The sequence below is a fragment of the Cervus elaphus genome, chromosome 31 (assembly GCF_910594005.1).
Source record: "Cervus elaphus chromosome 31, mCerEla1.1, whole genome shotgun sequence".
Classification (NCBI taxonomy): Eukaryota; Metazoa; Chordata; class Mammalia; order Artiodactyla; family Cervidae; genus Cervus; species Cervus elaphus.
The window spans coordinates 41,532,230-41,555,578 of NC_057845.1; the positions used below are offsets into that span (position 1 = coordinate 41,532,230).

General features: G+C 36.4%; 1 protein-coding gene and 1 pseudogene across 1 annotated transcript; both read left to right on the forward strand.

The window, feature by feature from the left end:
* The first annotated feature begins 9,014 nt into the window (after positions 1 to 9,014).
* LOC122687309 lies at positions 9,015 to 9,969 on the forward strand (annotated as a pseudogene).
* Positions 9,970 to 20,056: 10,087 nt separating this feature from the next.
* On the forward strand, positions 20,057 to 20,983 carry LOC122687419 (olfactory receptor 5K3-like). The gene has a single exon (XM_043892913.1). The coding sequence runs from the start codon at positions 20,057 to 20,059 to the stop codon at positions 20,981 to 20,983; it is 927 nt and encodes a 308-aa protein (XP_043748848.1).
* The last annotated feature ends 2,366 nt before the right edge of the window (positions 20,984 to 23,349 follow it).

Sequence of the window (23,349 nt, forward strand, 5' to 3'; positions counted from 1 at the left end):
AGGGCAGCTCCAGTATCATGGCAAATCAGTGGTCCACGGTTAAACATTCATTTTTCTTTACCGAGGTTGACTATCAGGCCTACAGCTGCTTCTCTACAGTAGAGTAGTTATCCACGGAGAATGGCAGTGCTTTGCTCAAAGTTCTAAGGGCTTGTATTTTGATCCACCTCCAGAGGCTGATTAAAGGCTCCAAGCAGCTGCCACTGCTGATTCAGGCTCCACTGGATCTGCTGGATATGGCCTGAGAGGCAGGACAGCGTGCACCACAGCCTACACATGGTACAAAGCTGCCTTCTGCTCTGAGTACCTCTCAAGACTAGCACTTGGTAATGGGCTGGAATACCACACCCAAATAAGGATAATACTGCCTCCACAATTCACAGAGGCACATTATGTGTTGTGCCTCTCTTTTTCAGCAAGGGCCAGATGTAACAACTTATCCTTAACCTTAGAAGGGTTTTTTTTTCATTTATTTTTATTAGTTGGAGGCTAATTACTTTACAATATTGTAGTGGGTTTTGTAGGCTTTTTTTTTTTTGACAAGCTCTATATCACTGGACACCTATAAATTTCACTGAAATAGAAGATCCCTGAACTGTCATCATATTTATTTTCTACCCGTCCTGCAAGTGGCTTCCTGATAAATATTATTTCTTACTCACTAAGAGTCGGACACAACTGAGCAACTGAACTGAACTGAACTGAACTGAAAACCAATAAGCACAATGTCATCCAGGTAACAGACTAAAATGATATAATATTTACAAATCACATGTTTGATAAAAGACGTGTATCCAGAATAGATGAAACAGTCCCAATACTCATAATAAAAACAAATAAAATCAATCTAAAATGAGTAAGATATTTGAACAAACACTCCATCAAAAAAGTTATAGAGGTGTCAAAGAAAGATGCAAAAAGGCACTCTATAAAAATTAGTTACTAGGGAAATGCAAATGAAAGTGCAACAAGCTATTACTTATCAAAATGACTAAAATTGAAAAAAAACATCCATACTGGAAGTAATACAGGTATTTGTGATCAAGGATAGATGACCAAATAAGTTAGGAAGTAATTACTCAAAATTAAAGAGGACATCATACTGAAGCCAAGTGTTGGTTATGTTGAAGCTACCACTGCCCATCACATTCCCCACTCTATTCCTCTGTGCATTTTTCACATGATTCCTCTCTTCTATGATATTTTTCTCCTCTATTTTGGCTTTCACCAGCAAAATTCTAAGGAAGCAGATCAATAAGTCTATGATGCTGTTTGCTTCCCCCCATCTAGCCATCCAAGTCCTGAGTGGAGGTTAAGCATTTTCTTTTGTTACTCAGATAGCACATCAAATTATCAAAAATAAGTCAGTTAACTTTTGTTTACCTGAATGAATTACACTGAAAACTTTCTCTGCTAATGCAAAAAAGGAAAATCTGATCATCATACCACCATTTCAAAATCCCATAATAGTTTTCCTTTACATTGGAATATAGAACAAACTCTCTGACCTGGCCTCCACGTTCCTGTGTTACCCACATAAGCTGGCCTCCCTGATCCCATTTGGCTCTGCATGCATCCCTCTATTCAGCTACATTTACTATGTTGTGTTTCTCTAATTATCTAGGCTCTCTGATAAACTGATAGTCCCTCCAGTGGTGAAAGTCCTGTGGACTGCACCTGTCCATAAGCTTCACCTGTTATAAATGAAGATGCTCAGGTCCTATCCCTGATCTACTGAAACAGAATTTGCATTTTATCTAGACCTCCAGGAGACTCACAGGCATTAAAGTTTGAGAAGTACTGTCAGGTCACCTCTCATTGTGGTCTTTTGTTTTTCCTTTACTCCTTCCCCAGACCTTTGCTTAAAAAGCTTTCTCACCATACTTCAGCTTAAAGTTGGGAGTTAAGCATGTGTCTGGAACATGAGCTACAGTTTGCTTGAGGAGAACAAATTTACTTGGGGTCATGTCTTGACAGGAATCTAGATTCTAAGACCATACTGATCAAAGCACTCAGAGCATCAACATTTATTGAGCTTGCATACACATGTCAGAAGTGCCATCTGTGGTCGAAAGTGGTGACATAAAGTGTAATTTCTATTGTTAAAACCAGAACTGTCTACTATGACTGATGTTCATGATTTCAGAGACTGTGATGCCCCGTGGAACAACCTGGATTTCTCATACATGACCAAATCCACAATGCCCAGGAGAACAGCTTAGCTTTGGCCAAAAGTTAATCCGTGTGTACTATCAGGGGAAATTTAGTCCTTCATTCCTTCTGCTTCTGGCAGAAGCACACAGTTGTACAATTGGTTAACTCATGTGTTCAAAACAAATTTATATAATATAATTATAATTTATATTTATATATGCAAATAACATTTTCCTGAGCTTAGATAATGAAGCTTCCAAAATGCAACAGTGTTCAAAGAACTGTCACCTGTGTTATTGTCAATGCAGTGCTCCTAGATTTCTACTTCAGAAAGTCTGAACACTGAAATGATTACAACAATTTCTAACAGATACAGGTAAGAGAGAGTAATTTTTCTAATATTTATTATTTTTTATGGAAGGTTAAAATACTGTTAAAATTAATATAATTTTGATTTGATTTACAAGATGCCAAAATTGTCAGTTGAAAAATGGAAAAAAATAATGAATAATCTGCACATCTTATTTTTGAGAGGAAAATCTGGATGAGTAAAAGAGTTCTAAGAACATAATATACTCTTTAAATATTTAATCATCTCGTTAGCATAATTATAATGACTCTATAGAACAAGTTTTGATGAACTAGAACTTCAAACAAGTGAACAACAGTTTAAGAATTTAGGTCAAAATACTGTTTGTAGCTTGATAGGGATTACATTGAATCTATAGATTGCTTTGGGTAATATACTCATTTTCAAGCTATGGTATTTTTCACAGAACTAGAGCAAATAATTTCACAATTTGTATGGAAAAAAAAAAAAACCTGAATAGCCAAAGCAATCTTGAGAAAGAAGAATGGAACTGGAGGAATCAACCTGCCTGACTTCAGGCTCTACTACAAAGTCACAATCATCAAGACAGTATGGTACTGGCACAAAGACAGAAATATAGATCAATGGAACAGAATAGAAAGCCCAGAGATAAATCCACATACCTATGGACAACTTATCTTTGACAAAGGAGGCAAGGATATACAATGGAAAAAAGACAACCTCTTTAACAAGTGGTGCTGGGAAAACTGGTCAACCACTTGTAAAAGAATGAAACTAGAGCACTTTCTAACACCATACACAAAAATAAACTCAAAATGGATTAAAGATCTAAATGTAAGACCAGAAACTATAAAACTCCTAGAGGAGAACATAGGCAAAACACTCTCTGACATAAATCACAGCAGGATCTTCTATGATCCAGAATATTGGAAATAAAAACAAAAATAAACAAATGGGACCTAATGAAACTTAAAAGCTTTTGCACAACAAAGGAAACTATAAGCAAGGTGAAAAGACAGCCCTCAGATTGGGAGAAAATAATAGCAAACAAAGCAACAGACAGAGGATTAACCTCAAAAATATACAAGCAACTCCTGCAGCTCAATTCCAGAAAAATAAATGACCCAATCAAAAAATGGGCCAAAGAACTAAACAGACATTTCTCCAAAGAAGACATACAGACGACTAACAAACACATGAAAAGATGCTCAACATCACTCATTATCAGAGAAATGCAAATCAAAACCTCAATGAGGTACCATTACACGCCAGTCATAATGGCTGCTATCCAAAAGTCTACAAGCAATAAATGCTGGAGAGGGTGTGGAGAAAAGGGAACCCTCTTACACTGTTGGTGGGAATGCAAACTAGTACAGCCGCTATGGAGAACAGTGTGGAGATTCCTTAAAAAACTGGAAATAGAACTGCCATATGACCCAGCAATCCCACTGCTGGGCCTACACACTGAGGAAACCAGATCTGAAAGAGACACGTGCACCCCAATGTTCATCGCAGCACTGTTTATAATAGCCAGGACATGGAAGCAACCTAGATGCCCATCAGCAGACGAATGGATAAGGAAGCTGTGGTACATATACACCATGGAATATTACTCAGCCATTAAAAAGGATTCATTTGAAACAGTTCTAATGAGATGGATGAAACTGGAGCCCATTATACAGAGTGAAGTAAGCCAGAAAGATAAAGAACATTACAGCATACTAACACATATATATGGAATTTAGAAAGATGGTAATGATAACCCTATATGCAAAACAGAAAAAGAGACACAGATGTACAGAACAGACTTTGGCACTCTGTGGGAGAAGGCGAGGAGGGGATGTTCTGAGAGAACAGCATTGAAACAAGTATACAATCAAGGGTGAAACAGATCACCAGCCCAGGTGGGATGCATGAGACAAGTGCTCAGGGCTGGTGCACTGGGAAGACCCAGAGGGATGGGATGGGGAGGGAGGTGGGAGGGGGGATTGGGATGGGGAACACATGTAAATCCATGGCTGATTCATGTCAATGTGTGGCAAAAACCACTACAATACTGTAAAGTAATTAGCCTCCAATTAATAATAAAAAAAAGAATTTAGGTAATAATGTTTTCTGGATAAGAAATCTTTCTGATAATTGTATTCAAAATATTTATTTGACTTAATTACCCACATTCTCTGATTAAATTTTAAGTTAAATCACTTAAATAGCAATCTCTATTCTTTCACCCACTTCTGACAATAATTCTGTTATATAGACATGTATACACACAGACAGAAAAATGCAGAAAATTTTACTGCATTGCTTTTCTCAGATTTATGACTTAATCAGTACCTACATATCAAATTGAGAATTTTTTAATGTTTAGTGATTTGGGTTTGAGTGGGAGGATGCTTACTCGAAATAAATGTACATTTAACAACTTCAATTATTGTCACTGGATATATATATTGCCTTTATTCAGTTTCAGTCTTTGCTTGATTTTATTCCACTAATAAAACCTGTGGAGAAGCAAATGCTGTGCGTGTAAACCAGAAAGATTTCTAGAGATAGTCAGCTCTAATCACAATAATAACAAAGTAAAAGCATCTTTTAAAAGTGAAAATAACTTTGAGGCAATACTAGTATTTTTATAAACAAAAGGTAAAATTACAAAGAAAGTCTCTAATTCATACACAAATTCCATAGGAAAATAAACTTGGAATTTTGAGTAAAAGAAGAAAGAAATGTTTCTTTGTGCTGACAATATTTGTTGAAACCAGAATTGATAAGATATTTACCCCCCAAACCACTGAGACTTTCCTCTTATTTCATCTTCAGATCTTCTCTGATACTTCCTTTCTTCATTGCTTGTCGTTCCTACACTTACCATCTATGTTCCTTAGTCTCTTCTTGTTTTTTGTTGTTCCTTGTTTTCATCCACTCAAATTTCCCATTCCACTTCTCTACCTACTCTCTTCTCAATTTCTTCCTCTCTCTTTCTTTTGAAAACTTTCAAAATATTGTTCTATAAGAAATAAAAATTGCATCTGCCTGTGGGTGGTAAACAAATGTCAACTGTGGTCCATGTCTTAAATACTTTATTTCATTCTCCTCACTGCTGTGCCACTTGCTTCCCATTCCCTTCTCACTATTCTCTGATCTCAACTCTATCCCCAAATGGAGACTGCTCTCACTAAATATCTCTTAATTCTCACACTCATGACTTCTGTTCACTCCTTATCCTCCCAGAGCAGTTATTTCGCTTTAGACACCATACTTCCCTTTGTCTTTCTTGAGTATTTTCCTCGCTTTAAGTTCCCAACACTCAGCTTTCCAATTCCCACCTTCTCTGTTCACTCTGCCCAGTATCCTTTGCTTGTCTTTCCTTTTCTCCTCCTTTGTGAGCCAGAGCTCTTGGTTGCAAGATGAAATGAGTTAACTGAATGAAAACTGGCTTAAACACAGAAATGTTGGGGGGGTGGGGGTGGAGAAATCCACTGGGGAAATTGGCAAGATACAAAGGAAGAAGTCAGACAGTCAACAGCCAAACCATGTCCCAGCTCTAGCTCAATAAGATCACTTGTCACTGCTGCTGAACTTGAATTCCACAACTCACTACTGATGCCACTGTTAACGTGCACAGGATTCACGTTCTGGTTCCTCAGTTGATTTTGCAACCAAAGCAACCAAAATTCTCTTTGTCCCTCATTTGACCTCTGTCTCCCCTCTCCAAATCCCAAATCCAGGGTAAATGAGTTATTTTTTTCCCCCAGCTATAACAAGTCCCCTCCCTCTACGTGCCATGGATGGGAAAGTTAGTTTCCAGAAACTTTGCCTTCTACAAAGGATGAGAGCTTTAGTCTGCCACCAAGACTCATTTGGTAGAAAAGAGAATCAGATGTCATCCATCCAATAAATGATGTATATTCATCTTTAATCTCTTTCTATAACTTCTTCAACTTTATTTTCTTTCCTTCCATTTTTCACCTTATGCACACTGCTCAACGTACCAGCCATAGTAACTGCTTTCATTCACCTCAATGACACCCAAGTCATTATTTCTATGAAACACTTGTAGAATCACACTGCTAAGTTTACCTCACTCAGATGTCCAGAAGATGCCCCTTGCAAAAACTAGCTACTGCATCCGAGTCTTCAGTCTCAGTTTTTAATGACCACCTAACCAGTCACCAAGTGACTCTCTTACTAACCACTCCTTCACATTTAATCTGTCACCAAGTCTCATTGGCTCTATAGTCTGATTTATTTTTAATACTTTTATTTATTTGTTTATTTTTGGCTGTCCTGGTTCTTCGTTGCTGCGTGGGCTTTTCTCTATTTGCAGAGAGCAGAGGCTCCCCTGTAGTTGCAGCGTGTGGGCTTGTCACTGAGGGACCTTCAGGAGCGGTGGGGCCTGACCTCAGCAGCTGTGGTTCCCAGGCTCCGGAACACAGGCCCAGCAGTGGTGGGTCATGGGCTTAGTTACTCGGTGGCACATGGCATCTTGTTGGCCGGAGATTGAACCAAGGTCTTCAGCATTGGCAGGTGGATTCTTTACCACTGAGCCTCCAGGGAAGCCCTGATTTATTTTGATCTATGGCTCTGTCAGATGTTCGAGTTGGATTTAGAAAAGGCAGAGGAACCAGAGATCAAATTGCCAACATCTGCTGGATCATCAAAAAAGCAAGAGAGTTTCAGAGAAACATCTACTTCTGCTTTATTGCCTATGCCAAAGACTTTGACTGTGTGGGTCACAACAAACTGTGGAAAATTCTTAAACAGATGAGAATACCAGACCACCTGACCTGCCTCTTGAGAAACCTGTATGCAGGTCAGGAAGCAACAGTTAGAACTGAACATGGAACAACAGACTGGTTCCAAATAGGAAAAGGAGTACGTCAAGGCTGTATATTGTCACCCTGCTTATTTAACTTATATGCAGAGTATATCATGAGAAGCGCTGGGCTGGAAGAAGCACAAGCTGGAATCAAGATTGCTGGAAGAAATATCAATAACTTCAGATATGCAGACAACACCACGCTTATGGCAGAAAGCGAAGAAGAACTAAAGAGCCTCTTGATGAAAGTGAAAGAGGAGAGTGAAAAAGTTGGCTTAAAACTCAACATTCAGAAAATGAAGATCATGGCATCTGATTCCATCACTCTTGGCAAATAGATGGGGAAACAGTGGAAACAGTGACAGACTATTTTTTGGGGGCTCCAAAATCACTGCAGATGATGACTGCAGCCATGAAATTAAAAGACGCTTGCTCCTTGGAAGAAAAGCTATGACCAATCTAGACAGCATATTAAAAAGCGGAGACATTTCTTTGCCAACAAAGGTCTGTCTAGTCAAAGCTATGGTTTTCCAGTGGTCATGTATGGATATGAGACTTGGATTATAAAGAAGGCTGAGTGCTGAAGAATTGGTGCTTTTGAACTCTGGTGTTGGAGAAGACTCTTGAGAGTCACATGGACAGCAAAGAGGCCCAACCAGTCCATCCTAAAGGAAAATCAGTCCTGAATATTCATTGGAAGGACTGATGTTGAAGCTGAAACTCCAATACTTTGGCCACATGATGTGAAAAATTGACTCATTTGCAAAGACCCTGATGCTGGGAAAGATTGAGGGTGGGAGGAGAAGGGGACGACAGAGGATGAGATGGTTGGATGGCATCACTGACTCAATGGACATGAGTTTGAGTAAGCTCTGGGAGTTGGTGATGGACAGGGAGGCCTGGCGTGCTGCAGTCCACTGGGTTGCAAAGAGTCGGACACGACTGGGAGACTGAACTGAACTGAACTGACAGCTCTGTCTTCTCCCTCATCACCCCAATCACAGATGTTCATCACAGATGAACAAGAACTTCACATACTTTTAATCACCTGGGGAGCATTGAAAAATGCATGTTATTTGACCACATTCATGATCTTTGGGATCAATTTCTAAAATGGTATCTCAGGCAATATTCTGCATGAAAAACTACCCCAAACAATTTGGACATGTAATCTAGTTTGGGAATAACTGGACAAGAGTGATAGCTTACTAAAGAGTATTTATGACACAAGATTCTTCTTCCTACATTCTGTTTTCTACAACTAAATATTTAAGTTCACAAATAACCTTTGATGACACGCCACATCTTAAAAGTGGCAGTGCTTGCCTATTGCTTGGTGAATAAAATTGAAGATTATTCATATGATATTCAATTCACTTGATAACCTAGGCCTTTCTAACATTTTTAAAACCTGCGTTCATCTCAAACACACAGAATTTCCATGTCTCATTCAGTAGTTTCCCCATAAATTTGTTCATGTTCAGAATTTCCTTTTTCTAAATAGGTTTATTCCTCTACATATTTTGAACTGAAATAATCACATTTTCCAAATATAACAATTTCCCCCAATACTTCTCACATATTAAAGTAAGAGTAAATAAAATTGCATTCAGGCTAGTTTATGGTTTTATTTATATTAACCTAACTAAATTTTCTTTTTAATCTTCTGATATATATTCTTTTCACATTTACTGCATTGCTTTTCAGAGGCCATCTACTAAGGACAGGGAAATGAAAAATGCAACATTGCTGACAGTTTTTTTCTCACAGGACTTAAGTATCAACCACAGGGGCAAATCCCCTTGTTCTTGTCGTTCTTGGTGATATACCTCATCACCATTGTGGGAAACCTTGGTCTGATTGTTCTCATCTGCAATGACCCTCACCTTCACATTCCCATGTACTTAATCCTTGGAAACTTGGCCTTTGTTGATGCCTGGCTATTCTCCATAGTGACTCCAAAGATGCTGTGTCAGCTTCTGTGCCAAGAGCAAAATCATCTCTCTCACTGAATTCAAGTCACACTTTTCCCCCCTTGCAATCAGAGTAACCACAGAATGCTTTTTGCTGGCAACAATGGCATATGATCGCTATGTGGCCATAAGGCAAACCATTATATTATCCAATGATTATGACAGATAGACTGTGCGTCTGGCTACTAGCTTTGTCATTTTTAGGTGGCCTTTCCCATGCCACACTTCATAACATTTTTAAATTCAAATTAACCTTTTGTGATTCCATCATAGTATAGCACTTTTACTGTGATATTATACCATTGTTTAAGATGTCCTGTACTGACCCTTCCATTAATTTTCTGATAGTATTTATTTTCTCTGGATCAATACAGGTGTTCACCTTTCTCATTGTTCGTGTGTCTTATTCACTTGTTCTCTTTACAGTTTTAAAAAAGAAGTCTGTAGAAGGTGTGAGGAAGACCTTCTCCACTTGTGGTGCCCACCTGCTATCTGTCTCTTTATATTATGTGCCTCTTCTCTTTATGTATGTGCACCGTGGATCTGCACAAGCAGATGATCAGGATATGATGGACTCTCTATTTTACATTGTCATAATTCCTTTGTTAAATCCAATTATCTACAGCTTGAGAGATAAGGAAGTCATAGATTCACTGACAAAAATGTTAAAAAGAAATGAGTATATATAATACTAATAAGTGTCCTTTTTTCATTAAAACAACACAAAATTTTACAGGTGAGATGTTGCGACATGCTGATTAGTGTTCAAAGTTTTTTATATTTATAATTATTCTATTATTTTAATGACTTAAGATGTTAGTGCCTAACAAATTCTTTAAAGTATTTGCTTATCTTATTCTAAAATATATAAGGTATTTAATCAAATGTTAATGTCATAGAAAACTAATTAAATTGAAAACAAATGGAAATATTTCATATGTTTGCATGTTCTTCAATGTGTGACTTTATAAATGCATTAAGTACTAAAGTAGTGGATTTCCTCTGAATAGTTTATCACGTGTTTGATACTCACACAACTGTAGAGCCTTGTATCACATGTAACTCCACAAGGAGGCAGGTTTGTGTTTGAATGAACAGAAGTATTCCCAGAATTCTGCCTGCCATCAAAAGGTATTACTTTCTACTTTATCTGACTCATTATAAATCTTTAGTAGGGATGAACTCTCATATCACATAGAGAAATAAACAGAAATTAGAAAATAATGGGGAAAAATGGCATTAGAGGTAAGAAATTAAGTCAGAGCTACAGTGTAAAAGATGCCCTTAGCTAGTATGCTTTTTAGAGAAAGGCAAAGAGGCAAGTTGTCTTTCACTGTCTATGATGCTTTCTAAGGACCTTTCTAGCTTTGTTTTTATTTGAAGGTCAATCTGAAAAACTTCACTAATTTAGAAAACTAACAGATTACAATGATGATTTAAGTTGGATAGGCATAGAAAAGAAGAAATTGCAGAATAGAAAGAAAATGGTCAATTTTTCTAGAATTAAAAATAGGCAAAATATTAAGATTTTAAAAACAGTAATATATTGTTAACATTTAACAATAATAGTAATTGTTATTGGAGTGTGTTGTTGACAATGAGGAGCTTTAAATGTATATTTGTTGTTGTCATTGTTCAGTCGCTAAGTCATTTCCGAATCTTCGTGACCCCATGGACTGAAGCATGCCAGGCTTCCCTGTCCTTCACTATCTCCTAGGCACGTTCACTGAGTTGATGATGCTGTCGCATCATCTCATCCTCTGCTGCCCTCTTCTCCTTTTGCCTTCCATCTTTCCCAGCATCAAGGTCTTTTCCGATGAGTCGGGTCTTCGCATCAACTGGTCAAAACACTGGAACTTCAGCTTCAGAATTAGTCCTTCCAATGAATATTCAGGATTGATTTCCTTTAGGATTGACTGGTTTGATCTCCATGCAGTCCAAGGGACTCTCAAGAGTCTTCTCTAGCACCACAATTCAAAAGCATCAATTCTTTGGTGCTCATCTTCTTTATGGCCCAACTCTCACATCCAGACACGACTACTGGAAAAACCATAGCTTTGGTTATACAGACCTCTGTCGGCAAAGTGATGTCTCTGCTTTTAAAAATGCTATCTACTGGGAAGACCCAGAGGAATCGGGTGGAGAGGGAGGTGGGAGGGGGGATCGGGATGGGGAATACGTGTAAATCTATGGCTGATTCATATCAATGTATGACAAAACCCACTGAAATGTTGTGAAGTAATTAGCCTCCAACTAATAAATAAAATAAAATAAAATAAAAATGCTGTCTAGGTTTGTCATAGCTTTCCTTCCAAGGAGCATCTTTTAATTTCATGGCTTCAGTAATCATGTACAGTGACTCCGGAGCCCAAGAAAATCAAATCTGTCACTGCTTTTACTTCTTCCCTTCTATTTGCCATGAAGTGATTGTATCAGATGCAATTATCTTAGTTTTCAGAATTTTGAGTTTTAAGCCAGCTTTTCACTCTTCTCTGTTAGCCTCATCAAGAGTCTCTTTAGTCCCTTTTTAGTTGCTGCCATTAGAGTGGTATCATCTACATATCTGAGGTTGTTGCTATTTCTCCCAGCAATCTTGCTCCCAGCTTGTGAGTCATCCAGCCCAGGATTTTGCATGATGTACTCTGGTTTCTCTCATGGCTCAGATGGTAAGGAAACTGCCTGCAGTGCAGGAGACCCACGTTCTATCCCTGGGTTGGGAAGATCCCCTGGAGAAGCGGATGGCTACTGGCTCCAGTATCCTTGCCTGGAGAATTCCATGGACAGAGGAGCCTGGTGGGCTACAGTCTGCAGGGTCGCAAAGAGCTGGACATGACTGAGCAATTAACACACACTCTGTGTATAGGTTAAATAAACAGGGTGACAATACGTGGTCTTGTTGCACTCCTTTCCCAATTGTGAACCAGTCAGTTGTTCCATGTAAGGTTCTAACCATTGCTTTTTGACCTGCATACAGGTTTCTCAGGAGACAGGTAAGGTGGTCTGGTATTCCCATCTCTTTAAGAATTTTCCACAGTTTGTTGTTGATCCACACAGTCAAAGCCTTTCATGTAGTCAATGAAGCAGACCTAAATGTTTTTTTTTCTGGAATTTCCTTGCTTTCTCTATGATCCAACGAATGTCAAAGATCAAGTAACTTTGAGATGATACAAGGTTATATAGCTCACTGAGTAGATGGGAAGGACATGAAAATAAACAAGAATTTGGATATTTGTGCCTTCAAGTCCTTAAATGTCCATTTTGTCATACTATATACTCTAAGAATAATAAGTGATTCATCTTCAACTCCACCTTTCTGTTTATCTCACCACTGATTCTATATATATTCTTTCTGATATCATTGAGAGCCTCACCTTCATAACTGCATATCTTTTTGATTTACAAAACTCAAGTTACTTTTCTTCCATTCTGTGGATCCTCTCTTACTTCCCAAACACAGCTGCCAAATTATTCTTTGTATGCAGAACTCAGAGCAAATAATATATTAGACATTATAAATGCTGTCAGAATATGATTCTTTTTTACTTTTGAGAAGATATTAATACCATTTAAATGACACTTATTTGAATGAAATGACTAACAGTATTGTCATATTTCCTTCTATTTTTCAATATACAGCAAGAAACTTGCTAAATGTACTGAGAGTATTTATGTTAACACAGGTTTTTCTGGTTAACGGAACCAATATGATATAAATATATAATCTATATATACATATAGATATCTATCTATCTAAATGTATATTATATAAAGAGCTTCATTATAAGATATTGGCACATAGAATTATAGAGACTGAGAATCTGCCCTCTGCAAGCAGGAGACCCAAGGTTATAGATGCTCATAGTTCAAAGGCCTGAGACAGTAGAATCAATGGTATAGATTTCTGTCTGAGTCTGAAATCTTAAGAACCAAAACCATCAAAGACACGAGAAGAGCAATGTCTGAGACAAGCAGAGAAACAATTCAGTGATCCATTGCTTTTTTTGTTGTTGTTAAATTAGGGAGAGGCATTTGCTTTACTCAGTCTACTAATTCCAAACTAATCAGGTCTGGAACCACCCTCACAGACACATATCCATAGGTAATATTTTTCAAGATATCTGGATATCCCATGGCCCAGAGAAGCTGATACATAAAGTGAACCATCACAACTTTACCTGTTATCAATTTGGCACCTATACATAATTCCTTACCATATTTAATCTTCAAATAAAGACAACAAGGTCATAATTCTGCCTAACATGATATGACTATGCTGTGTACAACTGAAAATGCACCAAGCCTTTCCCCAGATGAGAAGGTAAAATCCTTCAGTGATGTTTACTCTTCTCCTCAATATCTGGGAACTTAATACTATGATGTCTAATTAACAATGCTTAATAACAATGATATATAGTCAATACATCTTATGTGACAAGGGATAGGGAATACTAGTGGAAAGAAAACAAATATATTATCTGTATATGTATAAACACACACACACACACACACAATGTATTCTTACCAAAACAGGAAGAAAATACATACAGCAGTGTTACTGTCTTCATATCTGTAACTGATGACATGGCATTTAAAACTTTATACACTTATACATTCTCCCACTACCAGTCATATTCCCATTGACTTCAGGAAGTAGTGAAGCTAATTATTGCTATTTATCTGCTGGGGTGACACAAATCTAATGACCCAAAGTGTCCAACTGGTTTGTTAAAGCTTGCCACTGACCTTAATCATAGGGAAGAACCTCTAAGAGAGGTGCTATAAAATTTTTTATAAGAGCAATAATAATTTAAAAAGAAATTTTAATATCTAATATGATCTAAAATCTTAAAATCTAGTATCATTTCTATCATTTAGTCTTATTGTTTTAATTTCCATTTTTATGTTTTATAATATGCATAATATTTTAGCATTATGGTACATCTATCTAATTTATAAATAAAATGTGTAGATTTGGAAATATGCCAAATGTCTTTACTGACACGAATGTACACCAAAAATGGTTTGGAATCTCTCATATTGTGAAGCAACCAGCAGTCAGAAGACAGGTGAAATACATAAGGAGATGAGACAATCTGGGGGAAATTCTAGAATGAAAGAAGAATGAGATCAAGTATAGAACTCAGGGGAACATTAGTGTAATTAAGGAAAAAGAAAGAAACACAATTCAGCATAAAAGACTCAGATGGAGCAATCAGGAAGATAGAAGCAGTGAGTGTTATCACAGAAGCCAAAGGTAAAGATTTTCAATAGTCAAAGCCTACAGTTTGGTTAGAAAGGTAATTAGATGTTCTTTGCAGCAGGCATTCAGAGTTAGTTGTGACTTTACTGAAAAACAGGGTTTGATAAATTGGGAAGGACAGAAAAAAATCAATGGAAAGGAACCCAAACAGAACAACTTCCAATCTAATTCTCCATTCCCTTTATATTACCTGTTCTCTTTACATTATGTATAAGTAAACTTCTACCACCCTAGTTTGCTATTAATCTTTTAATTAGGTCTTGCTCTTTCAAGTTTCTAGGCTTTTATCACATGATTCCCTCATGCTAATTCTTTCCTCATGTGCTTTGCTTATAAAATCCTAATTTATCTTCAAGATTCATCAGGAATGACAATTCCACTTAGAAATCTTTTTTTTTTTAATTCGTCCAGGTCACAATTAACTTTGTTCACTATATTTTAATACAGCTTAGTTATACTTTTTTATATCACAGCCTAAGTTGCTTGGTAGTTAGCAATATAAGTGTCTCTGTCTTAGTCACTAGGAGATTCCTTTCAGAAGTATTTGTGAAACTTGAGAAAGTCTTATCCCCACATGCTCACATTCTGTGTGCACTTTACCCACTGTCTTTTCCAACACCATGTCTATTGCAAGCACTTGATTTAGGTTAAACTGAACTGAAATTTTTAAAATAAAAAAAGCACGTACTGAGGATCTAGTTCCATTTGTGAACACAGGTTCCGAATACATATGACAGTGTCAGTGACTTGCTGACTTAAGCATATATAATCAAGACTTAAAATCAAGACACATACAAGTGATACTTGATCAAGTAGCAAACGCAATATAAAAACAAGTATCATGTATACTCTGGTCACCTGATGTGAAGAGCCAACTCATTAGAAAAGACTCTGATGCTGGGAAAGACTGAAGGCAGGAAGAGAAGCAGATGACAGAGGATGAGATGGTTGGATGGCATCACCAACTCAATGGACATCAGTATGAGCAAGCTCTGGGAGATGGTGAAGGACAGGAAAGCCTGGCGTGCTGCACTCCATGGGGTGGCAAACAGTGGAAATGACTGAGCGACTGAACAGCAACAATCTTGTATATTAGGAAATGAAAACATAAATTGAAGGACCTAGGAAAGTCCTTAAGGAGGAGATCTGATTTGAGATGAGGATGGAGTAGTTCTTGGAGTAAAGAGAGGAGGACAGTGTTCTAGATGAGGGAAACATAAGCACATTAATTAAACAGGTGCAGAGAAGAACAGAAGGGATGCACGTGGCCAAGTGCCCTGAGGTGAGAGGAATAAAGAAAGGTGAGAGGCAAAATTCAGACAGACTATGCAGCATCTGAAAAGACAAAAATAAAAAAAGTGGACTCGTGTGAAAAACCAATGAAAGACATTGCAAACTCTTGAGTAGGAGAGTATAATTTTTTCATTCATTGAACAAATATTTGTTGAGCACTACAAAATGTCCCATATTGTTTAAGGTGTTAGAAATATACAGGGGTGAACATAACAGAGAAATCCCTTTCCTCTTAAGTCTATATGCTAATGGTGATTGGGTGAAAGGAGTGACCAACTGACTCCTTGTGATATAATAACAAATAAATACGTAGCATATCGAAGGTGATTAATGGAATGAAGGTTCCTGAGAGTCCCTTGGACTGCAAGGAGATCACACAAGTCAATCCTAAAGGGAATCAAACCTGAATACTCATTGGTAGGACTGCTGCTGAAGCTGAAGCTCCAATACTTTGGCCACTGGATGTGAAGAACCGACTCACTGGAAAAGACGCTGATGTCCAGAAAAACTGAAGGCAGGAGGAGAAGGGGATGAGAGAGGATGAGATGGCTGGATGGCATCATCGACTCAATGGACATGAGTTTGAGCAAACTCTGGAAAATAGTTAAGGACAGGGAAGACTGGTATGCTGCAGTCCACGGGGTCGCAGAGTCAGACACAATTCAGTGACTGAACAATAGAGTGGAAGGAAGGGGAAAAAATAAGGTAAAAAAGATAATGGCAGCTGAGGGAAACTGCAAAGATAGGAGAAACATTTCAGTAATTCATATGTAGGAATAAATAATGATATGATAGTTTCCAATGAGATTTCTAAAAGATATTGGGACAAATGTAAATCACAGAGTAAAGTTAATGACCCCGGTTAAACCTATCACATCTTTTACTCTCCTTTCAAAATTCTAATAATCTTTCATAAGGCATATTAATTATTCCAGTAAAAGGTAAAATTAATATGAGACTGTTTTCTGCTGATTTAAAATTTATGCAGATAATAAACAGCATTTAATAAGAATATATATAATAATTAGCAAGATGATCATCAAACAACCTTAGTCTTATAAGGCATGTTTTTATGTGCTTCAACCACATAGTCTTACAAGGCATCTTTTTATGTGTAGGGGATTGAATCTCCCCACAGAAATACTCTCATGTCTGTGCAAGGAAATCCCTTAGGATTTGATGGAAATTTTTAACTTTGCATCGTAAGGAACATAATTATTGACTCTGACCTATTTGCAGTCTCCCAGATTTTCATTCTTTTAATCCCAAATGCTTTAGAGACAAAAGTTTATATTCTGAAATGCTGTAAGACCTAAGACCAAAAGGAAACATGAGTTGCTATAAAACATTCTCAGTGAAATTTAGGTAAGGGGAATATTCTAATTTATTTTTACTTTTAGTATTAACATTCATTAATATATATTTATCTGCAATTATTAAGCATCTTTTGGTTGTTACTAGGTTTCAACTATGCCATTATCTTTCTATCTCTTTTCAAAACTGAAGACTATGGAAAATTAGGATGAGATTCAAACTGTTATTCACGATAGCCTTTTCAGATTAAGGTAGAACTTCAAAATATACAGGTAAAGACAAAAAGGAACTCTATTAAATAATTCAGGCACTTACACTGAACATTTTCTAACTTAGCTGCATAATTAAGTGGATTATTTTTAGTACTTTAAAACAAATAACCAAAATTTTCAGTTGGTATTTTTACTTTGATATTTTACTTTTACTTTGATATTTTGATTATGGAAAAATAAAACTATTTTGACCAAAGAATTTATATTATTAAACCTAACAGTTAACAGTCCTAGTGGATCACTAAATGATAGCTTTTTAAGAAGAAAACAAAGTTTGTCCTCAAAAATTGCATGAAGATTTAGAGGGTTTTCTCTTCTAAGTTTATGAAAAAACTAAAGTATAAAAGCAAGCTTACTATTATTTATTAGCTTTTAATCCACTGTGATATACTTTGGAAAGTCTTACACAGCTTTTTAGAGTAGGAAAAATAGTAGATGAGTAGATTCAAATGAAAGGATACCTATTTTTAAATTAAATATACATATGGTATTTATCATAAAACCATTGTTTAACATATATAACATGCTGATTTGATACATTTGTATATGGTAATATGATTGCCATTGTAACATTTAGGAGTCTATCATGTCACATGATTGTCACTTCTCTGTGGTGAGAATAATTAAGATCTAGTCTCAGTACTTTTGATGGTTATAGTAAATATTTTTGTCTACATTAGCTATACTGTTCATTAGATTCCAGGACTTATTTATCTACTAGTTGCAAGTTTGTACCCTTAAACAGCATTACTCCTATTCTCTTACTCCTTATCCCCTAGTAATACCATTTTACTCTGTTTTTATAAGTTTTGCTTTTTTAGATCCACACATAAATTATACCATACAGTACTTGTCTTTCTCAATCACTTAGCATAACGTCCTCCAGGTCCATTCATGTTTTCACAAATGGCAGGGTATCATTCTTCCTCATGGCTGAATAATATTCAATTGTGTGTGTGTGTGTATATATATGTATGTATGCATACATACATACACACCACACTATCCACCTCGTCTTCTTTATCCACCCATCCTATGATGGACACTAGATTTCTATTGTGGATAATGTTGCAATAAATATTACAGTGCAGATATCCCTTTTATAACTTGTTTTCATTTCCTTTTGATTATACACCTGGACGTGGAACTTAGGGATCATATGATGGTTTTATTTTTAATTTTTTGAGGAAAATTAATCTTATTTGTAATGGCTGAACCAATTTACATTCCCGCCAATAGTGCATAAAAGTTCTCTTTTCCTCACATCTTTGCCAATACTTGTTATTTCTTGCCTTCTTGATGACAAGCAGTCTGAGAGGTATAGGGTAATAGCTTGTGTTTTTGATTTGCATTTTCCTAATGATTATTGCTACTAAATACCCTTTCATGTGCTGTTGATTATTTGAATGTCTTCTTGAAGAATACCCTTCAAGAAGTTTAGTTCCTCTGCCCACTTTTAAATCAGATTTACTTTTACCATTGAATTGTATGAGTTCCTTATATATTTTGGATATTAATCCCCAATTTTTGAATTATGAGGTTTGAAAATTTTTCTTTGTAGACTCTTCTTCAAAATTAATAGACTCAACTTGCAGGAGAGGTCACTAAGGATCATTGATAGGATTCTGAAAACAACTTCACCCCTTCTAGGTCACTGGGATGGAGGAAGGGCTGGAATCAATACTGTTTTCTCCTCATAGCACAGTACAGCTGTCATAAGCAGTACAAGTCACAGTTAACTTCAAAATGCCTATAATTTAATAAGGAAATTGTGCTTTCAAATATAAAAAGGTAGATTATACATAAGGCATTCTAGATTGTGTTGCATATGTAAGACATGCTTGAGAGCAGACAAAATGGAGATCAGTGTGGTCTGGGGCATTTAGTTAAAACTTTCTTAAATAGCCTTACATGTAAATTATGCTTTATATGAAAAGAGTAAGTGATTTAGATACATGGGCAAAAGCACCAGGAATAATCATGGGCAGAGTCAGTATTTATGGAAATAGGTATGACACTGGGAAAAGGAATAAAAGATATGCTAATCAATGGATATTTAATTCCTTAGCTACCAAAGATCACTATTTTTAAAACTGAATAGGGAATAGTCCTCTCTTTAATCTTAGTAATCTTCATGCAACTCCTAAGGCAAAATTTTAAGATGTCTACTGTATTTTTTTTCAAACAGGCACTCTACTGGGAGATTATATGAAAACTTTTGCTCAATGAAAAAAATATATGTAAGCAAAAATTGACTTTAAATTTATTCTAAAAATTTTAAAATACTGACATTGAACTTATTTGAGGACACTGAACCAAATATGGATACCCTAAATTTGTACACTGTACTTGCACAATTTCATAAAGACAAACCTTTCCCACTGTAAGCATCCTCCCTGGAATTATCAAAACAGTCTCATGAACCTGAGTTTTAGATTTGAGGTCATAGAGGCTGACAGGTTAAGGGAACAAATGTCCCTTAGAAGTCTGTGTGCCTGTATCACAGAGACAGTAGGAGAATCTGAAGAAGCAGCTCCTCTCCTTGTTGTAAAAAGAAAAATTTGAAGGTAAAACTATACACGCTCTAAATGAGAATCTTATATTTCCATAATTCTTATCTCAACAAACAAGGTAGAGATGGCTGAGGATAACTGCTCCTTGGCAACTGAATTTATCCTCATAGGATTTACAGATCACCCGGAGCTGAGGACTCTTCTGCTCCTGGTGCTCCTCACCATCTATCTGATCACCATGGTGGGGAATCTTGGCCTGGTGGCATTGATAGTTACAGAGCATCGTCTTCACACACCAATGTACATCTTCCTGGGGAATCTCGCTCTGATGGATTCCTGTTGCTCCAGTGCCATTACCCCCAAGATGTTGGAGAACTTCTTTTCTAAGGACAAGATGATTTCTCTCTATGAATGCATGGCACAATTTTATTTTCTCTGTCTTGCTGAAAGTGCAGACTCCTTTCTCCTGGCAGCAATGGCCTATGATCGTTATGTGGCCATCTGCAAACCACTTCAGTACCACATCATGATGCCACAGAAACTCTGCATTCAGATGACCATGGGGGTATATGTGGCTGGAAACCTGCATTCCATGATTCATGTAGGGTTTCTGTTTAGGTTAACTTTCCGTGGGTCTCATCAAATCAATCACTTTTTTTGTGATGTTCTTCCATTATACAGACTCTCCTGTGTGGACCCTTATATCAATGAATTAATGATATTTATCTTTGGAGGATCAGTTCAAATATTCACTATTACCATAGTAATAATTTCTTACCTTTACATCATTTTCACAATTTTCAAGATGAAATCTAAAGAAGGAAGAAAGAAAGCTTTATCTACTTGTGCATCCCACTTCCTCTCTGTCTCAATTTTCTACGGTTCTCTTCTCTTCACGTACATTCGACCAGATTCAGTTAATGAAGAAGATGAAAATTTACCTGTTGCTATTTTTTATACTCTAGTGATTCCTTTATTAAACCCTTTTATTTATAGTTTAAGAAATAAGGACGTAATAAACGTTATGAAAAAAATTATGAACGTATCATAACATTCTGAAACAATTACCATGCCATGTGGACTGCTGATTGCAATTTGAGAAAACTTTTTTCAAAATCAAAGAATATTGAGAAAATGGGAAATGACAACTTTCAATATAAAATATTAAATTATTAACACATGATTAGTTTCTGAGCCGAATAAACAAGTTCAGAAAAGAGACTTTCTGCTAAAATGTACTCCAAAATATAAGCTATTAGTTTTCAACAGGGATAAACTAAATAATTACTCTTGAGGTCAAAACTGTGTTCCAGTATGATTAGTTCCAACAGTTACTATTAGTTTCAGAGTATAATAGTTACAATTTTCAACAAATCCTAGAACTAGAAGTTACATACAACAGTTGCCTTCATTTAATATTGCTGGCAAATTTCTGCAATTGGAAGCCATAATCTAACAAACTCTTCATACCTCAAGTTCTCAAAAATTAATTTCTTCTTAGGCAATACTGTGTGACAGAAGGAAGCTATATATTTCCATTTGAATATAAATTTTGAGTTTAAGATATTATATTTGAATATGAATTCATATAAAATATTTATTTGCTAATCAACACTTTCCCTTTGTTAGTCAATTTTCTATCAAGTTTTCTGAAATAGAGTATTTTAAGTTATTGTTGATTTATCAGTCTGTAGTTGAATACATTGCTACTTATATTGATACCCTTATGTATTTGATATTTTCATGCTGTTTAGTTTTGATTGGCAGTCCATCATATATGACACTCTAATTACTATATATACTAATTAAATAAAGATTTCTTCCTCTCATATTATTGTTTGACTTGCTTATTATTAGAAATACCTCTATCCTGGGCTGATTCCAATTAAGAGTATTAATACATGCATAGCATTAAGAAAAACCTGGAGATGTTGATCAAGCATAATTGAGACAGAAAATATTAACAACTCTATATTTATAAACAAAAACATGTATTGATCTTTACATGTACAATTATGAAAGACATAAATAATTTACTGAGAACCTACCAACTGCTAGGCACTAAGCTAGAACTTTCATATATATTACCCTCTGAATAGTTAGACAAGGTTTTTCATGCTTTTCCACAGTAAAAATCTCATACTTTGACAAGTCAAGAAAAGGGTTTATTACCAAAAGACCAAATCTAGAAATAATAAGCAGATTAACAGATGCATGTGATTCTTTGATCATTTTCCTTTTGCCCTCAATCCATTTTCCTACTTCCTTTCCTGTGTTTTGTTTTATAATTAAGGACCATTGTCAAATTCAGACTTCTTCACTTTCAAATGTCTTCTATCTACATTTGGACAATGAGGAGCAGCGTAACTAAAGACGGGGGGGGGGGGGGGGGGGGGGGGGGGGGGGGGAATCCCCATAATGTTTCTCCCCTCCCCCACTGCTAAAGGGAGTGTCTCCAAGCACAAGCTGCATCTAATCACTGAGTCCACCTACTGGAGGAAAGTTGCTCATGCGTGTGAAATCATAGATTATGTTAACTAACCACTCACCCTTGTAGAAACTCCTCACTAATAGTAATATCTGAGCTGCCTTACTGTTCTGTTTGACTTTTTGATTTAACAGTGCTTTCGAACTGTTTACTAAATTAAATTTCTCTCCTTAACTAGTGGGCAAAGTCTTTGTTTACCTACATTGTTCCTCTTACAATGACTATATAAATTTAAAACCTTACAATGACTATATAAATTTAAAAACTTTTACATAATAATAAAATAGCCACATAAAATACAAAAAAATTGAAGACATTTATGAGAGACAGAAACTGGTTAACACATATATAAGAAACTACTACAATTCATAAAAGACATGCAAACATCTGAGTGGAAGGAAGGGGCAATGGACATTTAACAGAAAAATTGCAAATCTAATAAGCTTAAGAAATATATTTCACTTATTTAAATTTAAATAAGTGAAATTAAAATTTTTTTGGTTTTACTTATTTTACTTCTATTGTATGAGGGGAAAGAAGAGCTATCAGTTTGGAAAACATTTAAAAGGATATGACAGCCAACTTGTTGGGAGTATAATAGAGCAGTTATACCTCTAAAATTGATACAATCTTTTTGCAGGACAGTTAAGCAAAATAGATTAGATTTGGGGTGGCCACAACTGGGGAAAAAGTTTGATCATGGGTTTAGAGATCACCAGGTCCCAAGGTGGAGCCTGGGTGGGACAGTGGTGGCCACTGATGGCATTTACTGAAGTACCACCTCCGAGGCCTCCCAGATCTCTTAGCAGAGCCGCAGGTCCCTAAAGAGGCAGAACATTGAAACTCTGTGCATGTGACCCACTTATTTTAACATCCCCTCTGCTGAGTGTGCAGGGAGAAGGGGAAAATACACATTTACAGGAATGGGG